The sequence below is a fragment of the Brassica rapa genome, chromosome A02 (genome assembly GCF_000309985.2).
Source record: "Brassica rapa cultivar Chiifu-401-42 chromosome A02, CAAS_Brap_v3.01, whole genome shotgun sequence".
Classification (NCBI taxonomy): domain Eukaryota; kingdom Viridiplantae; phylum Streptophyta; class Magnoliopsida; order Brassicales; family Brassicaceae; genus Brassica; species Brassica rapa.
In genome coordinates this window covers 31,244,690-31,261,737 of record NC_024796.2, presented here as the reverse complement: position 1 = coordinate 31,261,737, position 17,048 = coordinate 31,244,690, and the positions used below count along the sequence as shown (strand labels likewise).

The 17,048-nt window shown below is 38.3% G+C and overlaps 2 protein-coding genes across 2 annotated transcripts; one reads left to right on the top strand and one right to left on the bottom strand.

Annotated features, from left to right (window-relative positions):
• Positions 1 to 1,907: 1,907 nt before the first annotated feature.
• On the top strand, positions 1,908 to 4,879 carry LOC103855330 (BTB/POZ domain-containing protein SR1IP1). The gene is made up of 5 exons (XM_009132301.3): positions 1,908 to 2,202; positions 2,318 to 2,387; positions 2,471 to 3,070; positions 3,288 to 3,815; positions 4,134 to 4,879. Exons 1-5 carry the CDS (start codon positions 2,147 to 2,149, stop codon positions 4,680 to 4,682), a joined length of 1,803 nt encoding a protein of 600 aa, XP_009130549.2. The 5' UTR covers positions 1,908 to 2,146; the 3' UTR covers positions 4,683 to 4,879.
• Positions 4,880 to 5,417: 538 nt separating this feature from the next.
• On the bottom strand, positions 5,418 to 9,204 carry LOC103855329. Its single transcript, XM_033284911.1, has 2 exons — positions 6,142 to 9,204; positions 5,418 to 6,045 (listed from the first exon to the last, which is right to left on the bottom strand). Exons 1-2 carry the CDS (start codon positions 6,220 to 6,222, stop codon positions 5,605 to 5,607), a joined length of 522 nt encoding a protein of 173 aa, XP_033140802.1. The 5' UTR covers positions 6,223 to 9,204; the 3' UTR covers positions 5,418 to 5,604.
• Positions 9,205 to 17,048: the final 7,844 nt, after the last annotated feature.

Sequence of the window (17,048 nt, the reverse complement as noted above, 5' to 3'; positions counted from 1 at the left end):
TGAGCCGAGCTGTCTATGGTCTGAAATTGTCTTGAACTGATGTCGTCTGAGTATAACCGAGTTAAGCTGTTGGGAACTGATTAGAACCGGAGTTAGCTGAGCATGAACTAAGCTGATATGAACCGAGTTAAATTGTTAAAGCTTGAACCGAACTGATATGAGAGAACTGAACTGAAATGTTATGACCTGAGTTGAGTTTCTTCTTGAACCAGACTAGTGAACCTTATGTTCCAACTGTTATGTTTTGAATTCAGATGGCCAAGGAGAGTATTCGGATCAGCCGGATCCTTGTGATGGTTCTGAACCGAGAGTGATCCAGAAGTGAAGTGTGATTAGCTTGAGCTCGAGTCTTCACATCTCTGTGCATGATCCCTTGCGAGTGGCAGTAATCCAATGCCTTCAAGAGCTCATAGATGTAGTAACGAATGTCGTAATCAGTCAGTGTAGGGTACAGAACTTTAAAGTCTGTGCTGTTGACGTACTCAAATATCAAACTCGGAGTTTTCGAGTGTTGTTGATCTCTAACAGCATCAAAGAGCTTCACAATGTTCGGCCCACCGCATAGGTTCTGAAGTATCTTAATCTCTCTTCTTATCTTCTTTTTCTTAACAGGCTTGAGGATCTTGACGATGCACTTCTCCTTGGTGTTCACGTTAAATCCCTCGAACACTTCACTAGCAAGAGACGTCGAGGAGGAGATTCGAGGTGAGGAAGAATGGCACATGTATCATTCACTACGCTCTCCCGCAGGTGATTCTGATCTCGTTTTTTTTCTTCCTTTTGCGTAGTTTCTGCGCTAACGTGATTTTCTAAAACGGGCCTAGTAAAAGTAATATAGGCTTTGAAGGCCCATTATGTATGTAACTCGTCTACACATATCTGATTAGTGAACTTCCCCTACACACGTCTCATCTCAGAGATATTGAGGCATGTGAATATGTGGATGGGTCATGGGTGAACAAGATGCTATTATGTGAGAGATCAATGAGTCTATAATGGCATAATAAAGCTATTGATCTTTACGTGGTTAACTAGAGGTAAATAAGTCAAGATTTATGTAGCATAATATTTTTTTCTTTTTTTCTTTTTTGTCAGCTTCCCAATGAATTTGATCAAGTGATGGTCAGACGACGAATTGATTCTCCGGAAAGCATCTCCTGTCTATCCGGAGATATAACCTCTGGTTCTAGCCTCTTTTACCAGTGTATCCGTTCGTTCGTTCCTACTTCGAAGAATATGAATCAGATTCACATCCTCGAAGTTAACATGTAGTCGCTGAAACATCTCGATCTCCGGTGCAAAAGTTGACCAATCCTCCGGATTTATAGTCATGTCCATTAGATCCCAGCGGAAAGATATAGCCTCCGACTCTAGCTTCCTTCTCTTATTATTATCGTCACTATTTCAATCTTTTGAACTTTTCGATGCGGATGTGTTATATTATTGAAAGACACCATTTATTGCAAGATTGGGATGAGTCATAATCAAATGTTGGGGGCATATAGTGACTTCAATTAGCAAAAAAAGGAAGGATTTAAATATGATAAGACTCTTTGTAGGGACCAAGACTTCCATCGTTCATGTTCGGTCATAAAATCTTATATTCTCTAGCTTAGCTTTATACTCCTTCCCTCTCTACTCTATACCATAAACGGATAAACCAATAAATAGCAAGCATTAATATTATACTTGTAAGAGATATGTACACATGTGGAGAGGAATCGATACTCTTTTTCTACTTCATTTTGGAATTATTTGTTTTGGTATAAAGATGTGTCTGATCCACATGGACCCTTCTAAAATCTTCAAACCAAACCATTACCACACAAACACACAGTCCTTGGACAGCCTCTCTATCTTGTACTCTCCATGAAAATTACTTAACAGCCCTTCTTTCCTTTTCTTTGTCCTCTTCTCTGCTCTTGGAGTAAGGGTAGTTTGTGATTTTCCTTGTTTGGAGAGTTTAGGTTCTCTCTTCTCTGTTTGGTCGCACATTAGAGAAGAAAAGAGAGAAAGAAACTCTTTTGGTTGATCTTATTCTCTTTTTATTTCTTAACGGCACAACTTCTTCATGAGAAGGACTTGGAATATTGTTCTATGGTTGATTTCTTGAGTGAGAAGAAACTGCGAGCTTAGTGTTCGTAGTATGTCAGCAAAGAAGAAAGATCTTTTATCCTCAGCCATGAAGAGAACCAGTGAATGGTTTCTAAATCTATTATTTAGATTACTTTACTTATCTTGGATTATTGTACTTTTATTTCTGGATCCATTTTTTATTTCTATTTTCCAAGTAAAAATATTTGTTACATTGTATCAGGATATCTTCTCAGGAAGTCTCTAGTGATGTCACCGTTCACGTAGGAGAAGCTTCTTTTTCACTGCACAAGGTAAACTCTAGACCTAAAATTTATCGATTAATAATTTAATATATATGATGCAAAGCCAGTGACATGATCAATCTCTCTTGCAGTTCCCACTTTTGTCCAAATGTGGGCTTTTCAAAAAACTTGTGTCTGAATCTACAAACGATTCAGATGCTACTGTTATCAAGATCCCAGACATCCCTGGAGGCTCTGAAGCATTCGAGCTAACAACTAAGTTCTGCTACGGTATTAACTTCGATATGAGCACAGAGAACATTGCCATGCTTCGATGTGCATCAGAGTATCTAGAGATGACAGAGGAACACTCTGTAGAAAACCTCATTTCAAGATCCGAAGCTTACTTGAACGAAGTAGCTCTCAAGAGCTTATCGAGTGCCATCACAGTCTTGCACAAGTCAGAGGAGTTGTTGCCCATTGCTGAAAGAGTGAAACTCGTGAGCCGTTGCATCGATGCCATTGCTTATATGACTTGTCAGGAGAGCCAGTTTTGCAGTCCTACGAGTAATAATAGTAACAGTGAGGTTGTGAGCAAGCAGCCTGTGGTTGACTGGTGGGCTGAAGACTTGACTGTTCTTAGGATTGATTCGTTTCAACGTGTCCTGATAGCAATGATGGCTAGAGGGTTTAAGCAGTATGGGCTTGGTCCAGTGCTTATGCTCTATGCTCAGAAATCTCTTCGAGGCCTGGTGAGTTTCCTTCAGACACAAGTTACCATTATATAACAGAGTTGTTAGGGTTTTACTTTTATTCACTCGCACAACCGCGTGAAATTTCTGGAAGTTTTTTATATAGGTCTCTAAATTACGATTTTCTACGATTTTTTTTAAATTAAAATTCTTAAAGAAATGCTTATACACCGAGAATCTTAGATCCGGCCTTGTTAATCAGTTTAGTTCTTTGCAGGAGATTTTCGGTAAAGGAACCAAGAAGATTGAACCAAAACAAGAACACGAGAAGAGAGTGATTCTCGAAACAATAGTAAGCCTTCTTCCTCGAGAGAGAAACGCAATGTCAGTTAGTTTTCTCTCCATGCTTCTACGTGCAGCTATATACCTAGAAACAACGGTTGCTTGTAGGCTTGACTTAGAGAAGAGAATGGGGTTACAATTGCCACAAGCAGTTCTTGATGATCTCTTGATTCCTTCTTATTCTTTCACTGGAGAACACTCCTTGTTTGATACGGACACTGTTCAGCGCATTCTCATGAACTATCTTGAGTTTGAGGTTGAAGGAGTCAGGTTAAGCAACAATGGTGTTGATCTTGCCGGTGACATGGAACGTGTTGGTAAACTGATGGAGACTTATTTGGCTGAGATAGCTTCTGATAGGAATGTGAGCTTGCAGAAGTTCACTGGTTTAGCTGAACTTATTCCTGAACAGTCCAGAGTTACTGAAGATGGTATGTATCGAGCCGTCGACATCTACTTGAAGGTAACTATGCCAGGAATGTCGTTTTAATGCATCTCATGCGGATTAAAAAAATTGCAAAATATACTAATATACTCCTATTTATATATAACTAATTAAAAATATTTTATTACCTATTAAAAAAAACAATAAGTGATCAAATATATAAAATTATATTATAAATTTAAACTTGACTCTATTTTTAAAACAAAAATAATAATTACAAAGTGACATTATTCGTGAAACATAGAGAGTATTAAGAATTTAAGATAATAAACATATACATTTCATTTGCACTATCTTAATCAAGGCTATTGCATGAATTATATGTTCTTCTTGCAGGCGCATCCGAATATGAGTGACGTAGAGAGGAAGAAAGTATGCAGCTTAATGGATTGCCAGAAACTATCACGTGAAGCATGCGCTCATGCAGCTCAGAACGATCGTCTTCCGGTTCAAACCATTGTTCAAGTCCTTTACTATGAACAACAACGCCTACGAGGAGAAGTCACTAACGATTCAGATTCTCCAGCACCACCACCACCACAACCTACAGCAACTGTTCTTCCACCTCCTAAGCTCAGCTCCTACAACGACGAACTCTCCAAGGTGAAACGCGAGAACCAGGACTTGAAACTGGAACTTCTCAAAATGAAGATGAAGCTTAAAGAGTTTGAGAAAGAAAATAATGAGAAGAAATCATCAACAACAACAACCATGAGCAGCAATCACAGTTCTCCAAGATCAACTGCTTCAATGGATAAGCCTCCATTGCCAAGAAAGTCATTCATAAACTCTGTTTCAAAGAAACTCGGAAAGCTAAACCCTTTTGGCATCCCACCTAGAGGAAGAACCAAACCACCTAAAGATCGGAGACACTCTATTTCTTGAAAAAAACATAGTATATAAATACATGAGTTTATGTTTAATTTTTGTTGGGACTTCTGAGTTCTGATTCAAAGGGTTTTCTCTACTTATAAACATTTGTTTTCTTTGTGTGTTTATGGTGTTTATTCCTACATAAAGCTGGTAATTGTTTTTAATGTAAACTTTTTCATCAAATTTTAAGAATACACCATTTACAGTCATATTTATATATACTGTGGAGCTTCTGAGGATTAGATCATAGATACAGAGAACTTGGAATTCTAAAGCTGATAGTGATCTCAAACAAGATCTTGGGGTCATGTATCAGAATTTTACTATTAGATTTTTAATTCTCTTTAATTTGGAAAGCAGAAAATATATAAAAATCATAACTAAAATGAGGGGAAGTAGGTGATGTTTGAAGTCTGAAGGTAACATGCCAGCAGATAGTGCATGTTCTTGTCCCTTAACTACATCATTGGCCCCTCTTTTTTTTTGGTAAAAGCCCCTTTTATAGCTTCTCATCCATTATTCTTTCATTAACTAGTAATAATAATGCTCCAATTTCTTTTTCATTTTCTTTCATATGTATATAGAATGTAAGGACCGAACCTTGTGTAGGTATACTTAAAAATCTGAATATGGTAAATTCTGGAAATGAAAATTATATACGTCGAACTCAAAAATAATTAATAATCAATTTTTGTAAACAAAGTAAAACGTTTATATTGATTTTAAAATCATTGTAGTATATAGTGATCAGTATTCTCGAATTTTAGCATTGTAGTATTTATATTGATTTTATTTACAAGAAACCTAGAAAGAAACTATAGAAGAAAATTACTGATAAGCATTAAAAAGATCACCTGGTAAAAATATACTAAATCGAAGAGAGGAAGATAAATCTATTTCAGAATATAGCTACTACGAATATTATTTATTATTATCAAATAACATTCAAGGTCAATGCTTGAAGCCATGGCTGCTTCTGCTTCTGATGTTTCATTAATCTCTCTTGTTCTTCAAGATTGTTGAGGTTATTATTGCTTGACCCTGTCGAAGACGACGAGAAGCTCCGGTGGCCGGAATTAAAATTTTCGTCCATTATCTCCGGCCAAGAATTCTTTTTCTTCTTCTTGTTCAGTCTCATCAAATCGCCACCGTAACATGACGGTCCAAGCGTTAGCTCTATCTCACTCTCGTCCATAATCTCTATATTATTACCACCGGATTCTCCTCCGCCGGGAAAATTCACCGGTTGGTCAATATCATGGTCAACTCTTCTGATGAACGTCCCTAGTTCTGAACTTATATTATTCCCCTCGTTGATTTGCATGTTCTTCATCAAAATCTTTTGGACTTGATATAACCTATGAAGCTCATATACCTGAATGCATATTAAAAACCATATATTCATTTTCGTTTTCATGTGTTTATGATGTAAGATGGAAAAGATCAGAATCTACTAATAATCAGTAATTACCTGTTGCTTGAACGTTTCTTCATGTTTAAGCATAGCCATTTTCATGTACTGCTGTTCGTGCGGATTGAGAAGCTTCTCCATGTTCCAATGAATTAAGACTTTATTTCATCAAGATCTCAAGGAGATTTGATCTGAAGAACTTGAAACTTTGGTTTGTAATAATCTGTGACAAGAAAAGAAAAGAAAATTTTATTTTGTCTGCTAGTACTCGATTTAGATTCTGCAATTTTTAGCCACTAATGTTATAAATCTGAGCACACATGCGCAAAAAAATATCCTCATCTATCTATACATACAAAATCTCATACATATTTATCGTACTTACTAAACCAATTTGGTGGGTTTTCATGTTATTTCCCTTACAAGTTACAAGTATGTCAGTCTTGTCTTTTCATTAATAACATTCGCTTACATTCTTGTGGACTTTTCTGGTTTTTCAGTAAGAAACTGACGTTAAGTTTGGTGGGGGTAACAATAGAGATGTAAGATGTTCAATCGAAGTGAGTTCGAACAAATGATATTTTGGTTTATATTCAAGTGTAAAATTTGAACCTAAAAAGTACACCATTTACAGTGATAATATATAGACGATTTACTTTGATTCTAAAATCCAAAAACCTAATAATTCAAAACAGAAAGCCACATTCAACGCTCCTAAATACATGTTTACAACTCTTTCTATTTTGCTGCATTGCAAAAGGATTTTCATTAGAGGATACACACGAAAAAAAATATAATCAACGAATTCATTAACTATATACTACAAGCTGATGAAGACATGACAAACAAATAAATCAAAGTAAGAAAATAATTAGTAGGATTACCATAACTAACCTGAAGCAATCAGGTTTAGAAGTTGGTTTTATGATGGAAGAATATGATGAAAACGATTAAAAGCGACTTTTAGGTCATGAAGAGAATAATGAACATAATAATGAGCTTGAGATCAAGTAGATGATCACGAGCTTAGAGATGAGATATGGATTGGTGCGTCACATTCTTCGTAGTTATATATACTGCGGCTATATTATTCTGAAAGAAGTTCTCTAATTTAATGATTACTAGAGTTTATCCCGCACATCGTGCAGGTATATTTTTATTTTATATAATATTTAATTTTGATATTATTATATAAATTTAAATATACAATTTATATCTTAGTGTTATGTATTTTATAACTTTTTAATTTTATTGTTTAGGTTTTTTATTACTTTATTAATGTAGGGGTTTGTTTTATATATTTTAACTTTTTTATTAACGTTTTTGAGTTTTCATAATTTGAAATAATCAAATAAAAAACATTCTTCAACATATGATTTTTGAAAATATATAGCTGTAGAAATAAATTTTTAACATATGTTAATAACTTCATTTGTATAAAAAAAATATGACATGATTAACAAATTTGAACCTGTTTTAGTGGTAGAAGATAATTTATTTAAATGAAAGTATTATATTACTTAATTACGAAATTAATTAATACAATATTTAATAAAAATTATTTAAAAATTTAGTAGGATTTTGTTAGATTTTTCTAAACAGATTTTGTTATAACTGAAAATAAATTTCAAATCTATAGTTAAAATTAATTTATTATTAATATTCCTATTAATTATTATGTTATATTATGTGATTAATGAAATGGTCCTAGTAGACTTCTAAATAGTAGATAAAAATGATACTTCTCTTTTAATAGAAAAGATTTAAATAATAAGGGTTTAAGTAATCATTTGTTTTGAAAGCATTAAATTAATCTATTTCTCACATGTCACAAAAACCAAAGTGATTGTTACATACTCACGAATCATGCAGCGGAGCCAGAAATTTTTTATACCGGAATCATAATTTTTTTTTTCAAAAACATAATTTATAAACTATTAAAAACTACAAATTATAACTTTAATTTTTAATGTATTGTAATTATTTTAGTAGGATTATATATTTTGTGGGGTCAAATTTTATATTTTAATGGAATCAATTATTTTTTCCTTAACAAAAACAAATATATTTAAAAAATAGTGGGGTCAGCTGACCCCACTTTTCCTTCACTACCTCGGCCCCTGCCGAACAAACAACATAGTCTTCAGCCAATAGCTTTCAAAGGTTCCTCTAAGAAATATGCAATTTGCCGCCTCCCCAGACAGCTCCAGCAAAGCTTCACTTACAATATATATAACTGTATATGTATGTCTACATAATCGAATTCATGGATATACATGCTTGACAGATGAGACAATACTAGATTCGATTTCGGATCCATCAGATCCACATAATTAACTTCGTCCATAAATTATAGAATAGTAATATTCATGGCTTGAGGTTTATATATCACTCATGATTCTTTTTGGTCTTAAATTATACTAGTATATTATATAATCATCTTTACTATCTATATCATGAATACCGAAACTATATCGGAATACCTAATAGAGATCTTATGCGTGTAAAATTAGCAAAATTTTGTGTGTTTGTATACATTGTCAAATTAATGTGAATTAAGTAAATGGTGAATTTAGTGGTTGTTGGAGACTTTATATCTAATAAACCTTACAATAATAATGATTCGATCGCGATGATAATTCTGATTAAGAAATAACGGGGAACATCTTATATGGTGCTGAGCTAGAATCACATGCAACCCAGACTAACAAAGCAACAACTCCAGTTGTCTTAATATATATTTATAACTATGCATTATAGAAAGAAGCATGGTTATTAAGATTTATAAAAATGTAGATATGCTAAAATAATTTGAAGTAACAGACTTTTGAGGGAATAATTAAGGAAAGGGCGAATCAGAATCTGAAAATAGGTGGCATGTCGTGGGTCCGATAAGCCTTGCGCTTGCAGGAGAAAACTTAGCCGTTGATGTCCTTTCGAACTGTTCAAACTTCAAACTGTATACGCACACCAAATAATTTAATGTGCACACTACCACAATCGAATAGTATGTCGATGTAGCACTTTAGGATCGAATCCACAGAGACCAACGGTTACACTTTATCTTTATGGGATAAATACTTAGCTAAAACAATATGGGGGTTTTAAGATTTAAGGGTTTCGTGAGAAACAAGTAACAAGATTAATTAAAGTATTCAGATAACTAAAATGCTAGCCTAGGGTGGTTTGATAGGGTGTTAAACAAGTGTGAACCAAACAATTATTCAAGTTCGATTAAAGACCAGTCTAGAACTCGGATCACTCAAGTAGAACAGCCCACTGTCGTGGAACTGCCCCTTATGCTGATCGATCTTGATACTTAAACTCTCGTTTAGATCAAGATGCGACAGCAAGCAATAGAGATCAAGTCCGATATGTTCACAAAACACCCTAATATCTACTTTCGCTGATTAGGGATGCAATGCTCATTCATGTTATGTCTAGCAACCTATAACACTTTTGATGAATAGATTAAACCTAGAATCAGGCACTAAGTGGTTAACTTGATGCAAGCCTTAAGAACAACAGTGAATGAAGACAATCGATTTATAACTTATTTATGTCAAGCTCACGGATCTAACACCCTAACACCCTAGACTAAGCAAGCTGACTACTCAGCCATGAAACAAGAACACACAGAGACAGAGACTGAATAAAACATGTGTAGATAAAATAGAATAAGGGTTCAGGGGGTTCTTCTCTATGGTGAGAGAGATGGAGCCTTCTCCCTTTACAAAGTATCAAAACACAAATCTCTAAAGGCTCAAGTCTGGTTCTTTGTCTCAAAAACAGCATAGAATGATAAGAAAAAACAGAAAAAGAAGATATATCAAAGCCACAGGCGGCTGGGAGAGAAAATAGAGAGATTAGGCAAATCCCGAAATAGGTTGTAGTTTCCTTAAAAATATCTGCCGCTGGAACAGTCACTCGGAACAGTCACTCGGGTAGCTCCGCTATCCGGAACAGTCACTCGGGTTGCTCCGCTATCCGGAACAGTCATCAAGACTGTTCTGCGTGAAAATCACCAAATTGCACTTTTTGCTGCCTCTTTTGTTCCAGCTAGTCCATCTCCTATCCAATGCAACTCCAGACCTGTAATGACTCAAAAAGGACTAGGAAGACTCGATAAAGACTTGAAAACCAATTGAAAAGCATATATACAAGATGTATAAAATACCATATATCACCATCTCCAATGGGAAGGGAACCCTAATTGGAGTTCTTAATATATGTATTATATATTTTATTTTTTTGTTCACAACCGATCGATTTCATTAATTAGCTTAAACCAAAGCCAGTAGCCTCTTGGTTTAGGCAAAAGTCAACAAGAGCTTTCTTCGCTACAGAGTCTTCGAAGATTAAACACTCCCTACGACAAAATCTAGAAGAAACTGAATCAAAACAATCAGAGAGACGATATATGTCCGATATTATGCCATGAAGGTTGGAGAAGCTCGATCCCTCTGCAATCTACGTCACCAGCTGAAGGGAATCGGATTCAAAAAGGACAGATCGCATCTGTAGGGAGATTGCATGTTCCATTGCTGCGCGAATTGCTAGTCCTTCAGCCACGAGGGACGAAATCACAAACGTTGTAGATTGATTGTGAGAGCTGATTTTCTCATTCTGATTTTGGTAGAAACTCCAAGCTAATCCAGCCGCTTTATGCTCCTGTTTCCACGCTGCATCTGATCTGCATATCACTTCAAACCCATCTCTTACTTGTGGATGTTTCTTATGCTGAGAGGTTAGTGCTACTGTCTGGGCCTCCAGCCATTCTTTCGCATCCACAATAGCTTTTGTTACTGTCTCTTGTTCAGAGAAGGATCTTTTTTGAAAGATTTTTTGGTTTCGTGCTGACCAGATTGACCAGAGGATCCAAGGTGCTAGAGGACAAATACCCATGCCCACGGGGGGAAGTGTTACTGCTTGTAGCAGTTTTTTCCATTCAACATCGAAGTTGTTCTGAGGCGATGGTGTGAACTCTCCAGAGAAAAGTATTAACTCCCAGACCTTTTTTGCATATGGACAGTGGAAGAATAGATGGTTTATAGTTTCCTCTCCATCACAATGAATGCATTTAGCCTCTATGGTGATCTGTCTTGCCTCTAGTCTGTTTCCTACTGGTAGTGCTCTGTGCTTGATTTTCCAAATGAATAGCTTGAGTTTTGGAGCAGTCTGAATTGTCCACACTTCTTTCATCCATTCTTGCGAGAGATGGGTTGTCGTGGTTTCTGTTTCTGCTCTTTTTTCCATAGATGAGTGGTAGCCTGTCTTTGTAGAGTAGGTTCCAGAGTAGGCATACTTGCTTGTCTTCTCCCCCCCCCCCCCCCCCCCCATTTGCTTGGTTTGATGCTTAGGATGTTGCCAAGGAGAAGTGGGAATGATCTTTCAATCCTTTGTTTATCCCATTCCTTAGATTCCATAGAGATCAAATCCGCGACTTTAAGGTTGCATACACCCTCTGGTATAGGTCCCATAGGACGTTCTACTTCTGAGAGAGATAGCCAATCATCCTGCCAAGCGAGTACCTTATCTCCGTTTCCAATGGCCCATCCTAGATGCTGTTTTAGGAGATCTCTTCCTATAAGGATTCCACGCCAGCCATGTGAACAGCTCGCAGGAGGTGTAACTTGGAGGAACTCTTGATCATGGAAGTACTTCCCTTTGAGAACCCGAGCTAGTAGACAAGAGGGTGATTCCAGTATGCGCCAGCTGAGTTTGGCCAAGAGGGCGTCATTGAAGCACTGTATATCTCTAAAACCTAAGCCTCCATCTTTCTTAGCTCTTGTCATAGTATCCCAAGTTACCCATGACATTTTCCGGGTTCCGGTATTTGAATCCCACCAAAACCTAGTCAAAGCCGACTGTATTCTCTTACACAACGAGAGTGGGAGTTTAAAACATTGCATGGTATGGTTGGGTATAGAGGAGAGGATACTCTTTAACATATATATATATATATATATATGAATCTTAAAAAAATCCTTACCTATAAAATTTCACAAAAATTATGAATCTCACAATTACTTATATATATATAATATATATATATTAAGAATCCCACCTCCATTAGAGGTCTCTTAAAACTGACCCAACAGGATCTGATTACCGTATCTACGAAACACATATAAAAGTGACCAAATAATTCTTCTATAGGTAATGATAACAATTATTTCTAGCGTTATTTATTTAAAGGTTTTCTGATTAAATGTTTCTGGACCGACTTTATTTATCTAAAAACGAAAAATGATTATCTTGTTGAGTTTGCATGTTATGTCATATTTAAGTTAATACAAGGCATGTCTTAAAGAGTTGGACGTTTTGTGTTAATTTTATCTTGTTGAATTTGCATGTTATGACTTCTTCTTTTTTCTTGTGTGCACAGTTTGCATGTTATGTCATATTTATAATTGTGTAACGGGAACAACATCAAATCCACTGCAACTCACTTATCCTAATTCAATGTTCTTTTATAATAGCTAATTATACATAAGAGCAGATTATGAAGAGAGCTGTACTTGGGTTAGTATATGGACGTTTGTTTTGTGCAAGGTTATTATATTTTGTTTTAGAAAATAGATTAAAAATCTAGCCACTAACCTTTCTTTCATTATATTTTGTCAACCTAACTACTATTGATGTTTATTAATGTGTTGTATATGATAATATGTTATATGTGAGTATGCGACAACATATAACATGTGACAACTAGCTACTAATTTTATTTCTAAATCCAAAATAAAGAAACAAACGTTGGAGAGAGAGGCACGCGTTGCCGGAGAGAGGAGGGGCAATGGCATGGAGCCTTGGGTTTGATCGGCTCACTCGTTTGTGGAGTGCTCTCACTCCTTCCTCGGAATTTGTTTGTAAACATTGAAAATCAATTGTTTATTATAAATGGGTCGGACTTATAACAAAATTAGATTAGTATATGGTAGCCTTATAGAATGAACGATCGAGAGTTGTGAAGAAGAGGAAGAAGAGTGTCTTTCCTTCTTCGTAGGTTGATCTCGAACCAAACAAGACACTGACTCCTGCAGTCATGTCTTGTGGCGCAGCGTACGAATGGGTGAACGGTCGATCTAAGAATTTAGGGTTTTTCGAGACATGTTCTTGGATCGATCAAGAGTTTCTTGCGATAGCTTCTTGAGACCAACTTCCTGTTTGATGAATTGAATCGAATCGAACAAGGGATAAAAGCAAAGCTCTTCTTTATAAATCAAAACGTGTCTAACAAGAAACATAAAGCTCTGTTTATATATCCATCCGTTTGGACAAATCCCATAAGGATAAGGATATTATAAACCGTCATACTAATTATAAAAGCCCAAAACGAATAATAAAAGGAATATTGTAAAAACCGAAATCATAAGACAAATGAATTTGAATATTCAAGTTGCCGCTGAAGGTGATGATGCCGCTGCATCAGGTCCCCCGGGGTGAGGAGGATTCGACCGCGAATCAGAGGGGACGTCGGGTGACTTGTACGGAGAGAGGTACCGGATATTAAAGACGTCAGAAGTGGTGATGTCAGATGGTAGCTCCAGACGGTAAACATTATCATTGATCTTAGAGATGACACGAACTGGACCAATCTTTTTGGACTTGAGCTTATTATAAGCCCGAGCTGGCATGCGATCTCGCGTAAGATGAACCCATACCAAATCATCAGCAGCGAAGACCAGACGGCGACGAGAAGTGTCCGCAGCTGTTTTGTATTTGGAGGAGGAGGCTTCCAAGAGCTGAGTAGTTTGAGCATGAACCTCAAGGATGTTGTCAACGAAAGTGGAAGCATCACCATGAAGATGCGAGCGATCAGGAAGAGTAGAAAGATCAACCGGTCCACGAGGCAAGATGCCATACACGACGTGAAAAGGAGAGAAACCCGAACTTCGATTTACCGCGCGATTGTGCGCGAATTCAGCCTGAGGAATGCGAGAGTCCCACGTTTTCACTGCATCCCCGACCAAGCAACGCAACAGATTACCTAACGAACGATTGGTGACCTCGGTTTGCCCATCAGTTTGGGGATGATATGCTGAACTCATATCCAAACTAGTATTAAGCAGCTTCCACAAGGAACGCCAAAAATGACCAAGAAAACGAGAATCTCGATCTGAGACGATAGAAGACGGAAGCCCATGTAACTTATAGACCTCGCGGAAAAAGAGAATAGCGACTTGAAGAGCATCTGTAGTCTTTTTACAAGGTATGAAGTGAACCATCTTGGAGAATCGATCAACAACAACGAAGATAGAATCGAACCCTCGCTGAGTTCTTGGAAGGCCGACTACAAAATCCATACTGATATCTGTCCAAGGTTGAGTTGGGATAGGTAAGGGCATATACAATCCCGCATTTGATGTAGCACCCTTAGATTGTTGGCAAGTAATGCATCTTTCAACAAACCGCTCAACATCACGTCGTAACGTGGGCCAGAAGTAGGACGTAGATAAAAGATGCAACGTTCTGTCACGACCAACATGGCCTTCTTGATGGATTTCCGTGATCAATTTAAGCCGCAGGCTGCATTCAGGAATGCACAGCCTATTGTCCCGGAACAAGAAACCGTCGCAAAGAGTATAAGGAGAAGGAAGACCTGCTGTGGTGTCGGTGAAGATCCGGCCAAAGAAAGGATCTGAGGCGTAGAGGTCAACAAAGGAACTAAATCCAAGGACCGTTGTATGCATTGTAGTAAGAATAGAATGGCGCCTGCTCAAAGCGTCCGCGACCCGGTTGGAAAGACCCGAGGTGTGCTTAATGACGAACTTAAATTGTTGTAGGTAGGCGATCCAGGATGCATGACGCGACGAGACCTTAACCTGCGTATGGAGATGTTTCAAAGCATCATGGTCAGTGTAGAGAACAAATTCTCGATGAAAAAGGTAGTGTCGCCAGTGCTTGATCGCTTGGATAATGGCATAAAACTCAACGTCATAGGTGCTGTAGCGGAGACGGGAGTTCGATAACTTCTCACTAAAGAAAGCAATAGGTCGATTGTTTTGACTTAAAACTGCTCCAATACCAGTTTTAGAAGCGTATGTGTGTAGTTCAAAGACAGCATTGAAGCTCGGCAGAGCTAAGATTGGCGTTGTACAGAGCTTGTTTTTAATGATGTGGAAAGCGCGATCCGCTTCCGGAGTCCAGATGAATTTCCCTTCGCGTATGCAATCTGTAATTGGCGACATAAGACTGCTGAATTGAGAGACGAAACGACGATAGAAGGAGGCAAGGCCGTGAAAGCTGCGTGTTTCAGTGAGTGTTGTTGGCGTTGGCCAAGTTCGTATAGCTGAAACCTTACCAGGATCCACTGATAAACCTTGAGACGAGACAATGTAACCCAAAAATTGTACCTCAGTGACTCCGAAGGCACACTTTTTCGCCGTTGCATAGAACTTGTCGCGGCGTAACACGGTGAGGACATCACGCAAGTGATCAACATGTTCGGCCAAAGAGTTGCTGAAGATGAGAATATCATCAAAATATACGACCACAAACTTCCCAATGAAGGGCCGTAATGCTTGATTCATGACACGCATAAATGTACTCGGCGCGTTTGATAATTCAAAAAGCATGACTAGCCATTCAAAAAGACCTTCCCGCGTTTTGAATGCTGTTTTCCATTCATCCCCTGGGTTAATACGGATTTGGTGATAACCACTGCGCAAATCTAATTTGGAGAAGATTGAAGCTGAGCCTATTTGATCCAAAAGATCGTCAAGGCGAGGAATCGGGAAGCAGTACCGGACCGTAATTTTATTAATAGCCCTGCTATCGACGCACATTCGCCAAGTGCCGTCTTTTTTTGGGATGAGTAACGCAGGAACGGCACACGGACTCAAGCTTTCGCGTAAGTAGCCCTTAGAGACAAGATCTTCCACTTGTCGACGAAGTTCCTCATGTTCTGTGGGACTCATGCGATAGTGAGAACGATTTGGTAGTGCGGCGTCAGGAACTAAGTCGATGCGGTGCTGGATGTCTCTGAGCGGAGGGAGACCCGAGGGTAGCTTGGTAGGGAATACATCTTCAAACTCTGAAAGGAGCGTAGTGAGTTGCGGGTGTGTCGATGGGGTCGTAGATGAGACCGGTGAGAGAAGTAAAATTATGACTAGTCCTGTATCTTTCATGAGAGCTTCAAATGGGGTCCGTTGGAGAAGAAGTACCGGAGCGGTCGGAGTGGTGAGAGATGCAGGTGTTGGTGAGAGAGAGGCAGGCGGGGAAGGTTTGAGCACAAAGTTGCGGTTATTAAACCGGAAACTGTAAGTGTTCAGGAACCCATCATGAAGAACACGACGATCGTATTCCCAGGGACGGCCAAGGAGGATATGGCAAGCATCCATAGGGACAATGTCGCAGTAAGTCTTATCATGGTATGAATCTCCAATAGAAAAAGAAACCATGGTGTGGCGCGTCACCGGGAAGTCGTTGTTCTGTTCCAACCAAGCGAGTTTGTAAGGAGTTGGGTGCGGTTCGTCGGGAAGAGAGAGCTTCTTGACTGCATCAGCGGAGATTACATTCTCAGAGCTTCCGGAATCAATAATAAAGTTGCATACTTTGCCGTTGATGGTGCACTTTGAATGAAACAGGTTGTTTCGTTGTGGGTTTCGAGGAGAACCGTGAGGAGCCAAACATGACCGGCGAAGCATCAATGAGGTTCCCGTATCGGCAGCGAGTTCTTCCACATCTTCTTCCTCATCGTAGATGGGCATATTGTCCTCGTCTGGTTGTTCGTCGAGAAGAAGTCCACGGCGAGCTCTATTTGGACAAGCTGATTGGCGATGTCCGGTTTCGCCACAAGTGTAGCAGCGGAACCCTCCTGGCCGTGTCTGTCGTTGAGCGTCAACAGGCACAATAGCCGTGTCTGTTTTTGGTGTTGCTGTCTCGCTAGGTGTGGATGAAGATGCAGGGGCTGTTGACGGCGAACGAGTTTGTCGGTTGGAACCCTAAGCAGAGAACCCCGTACG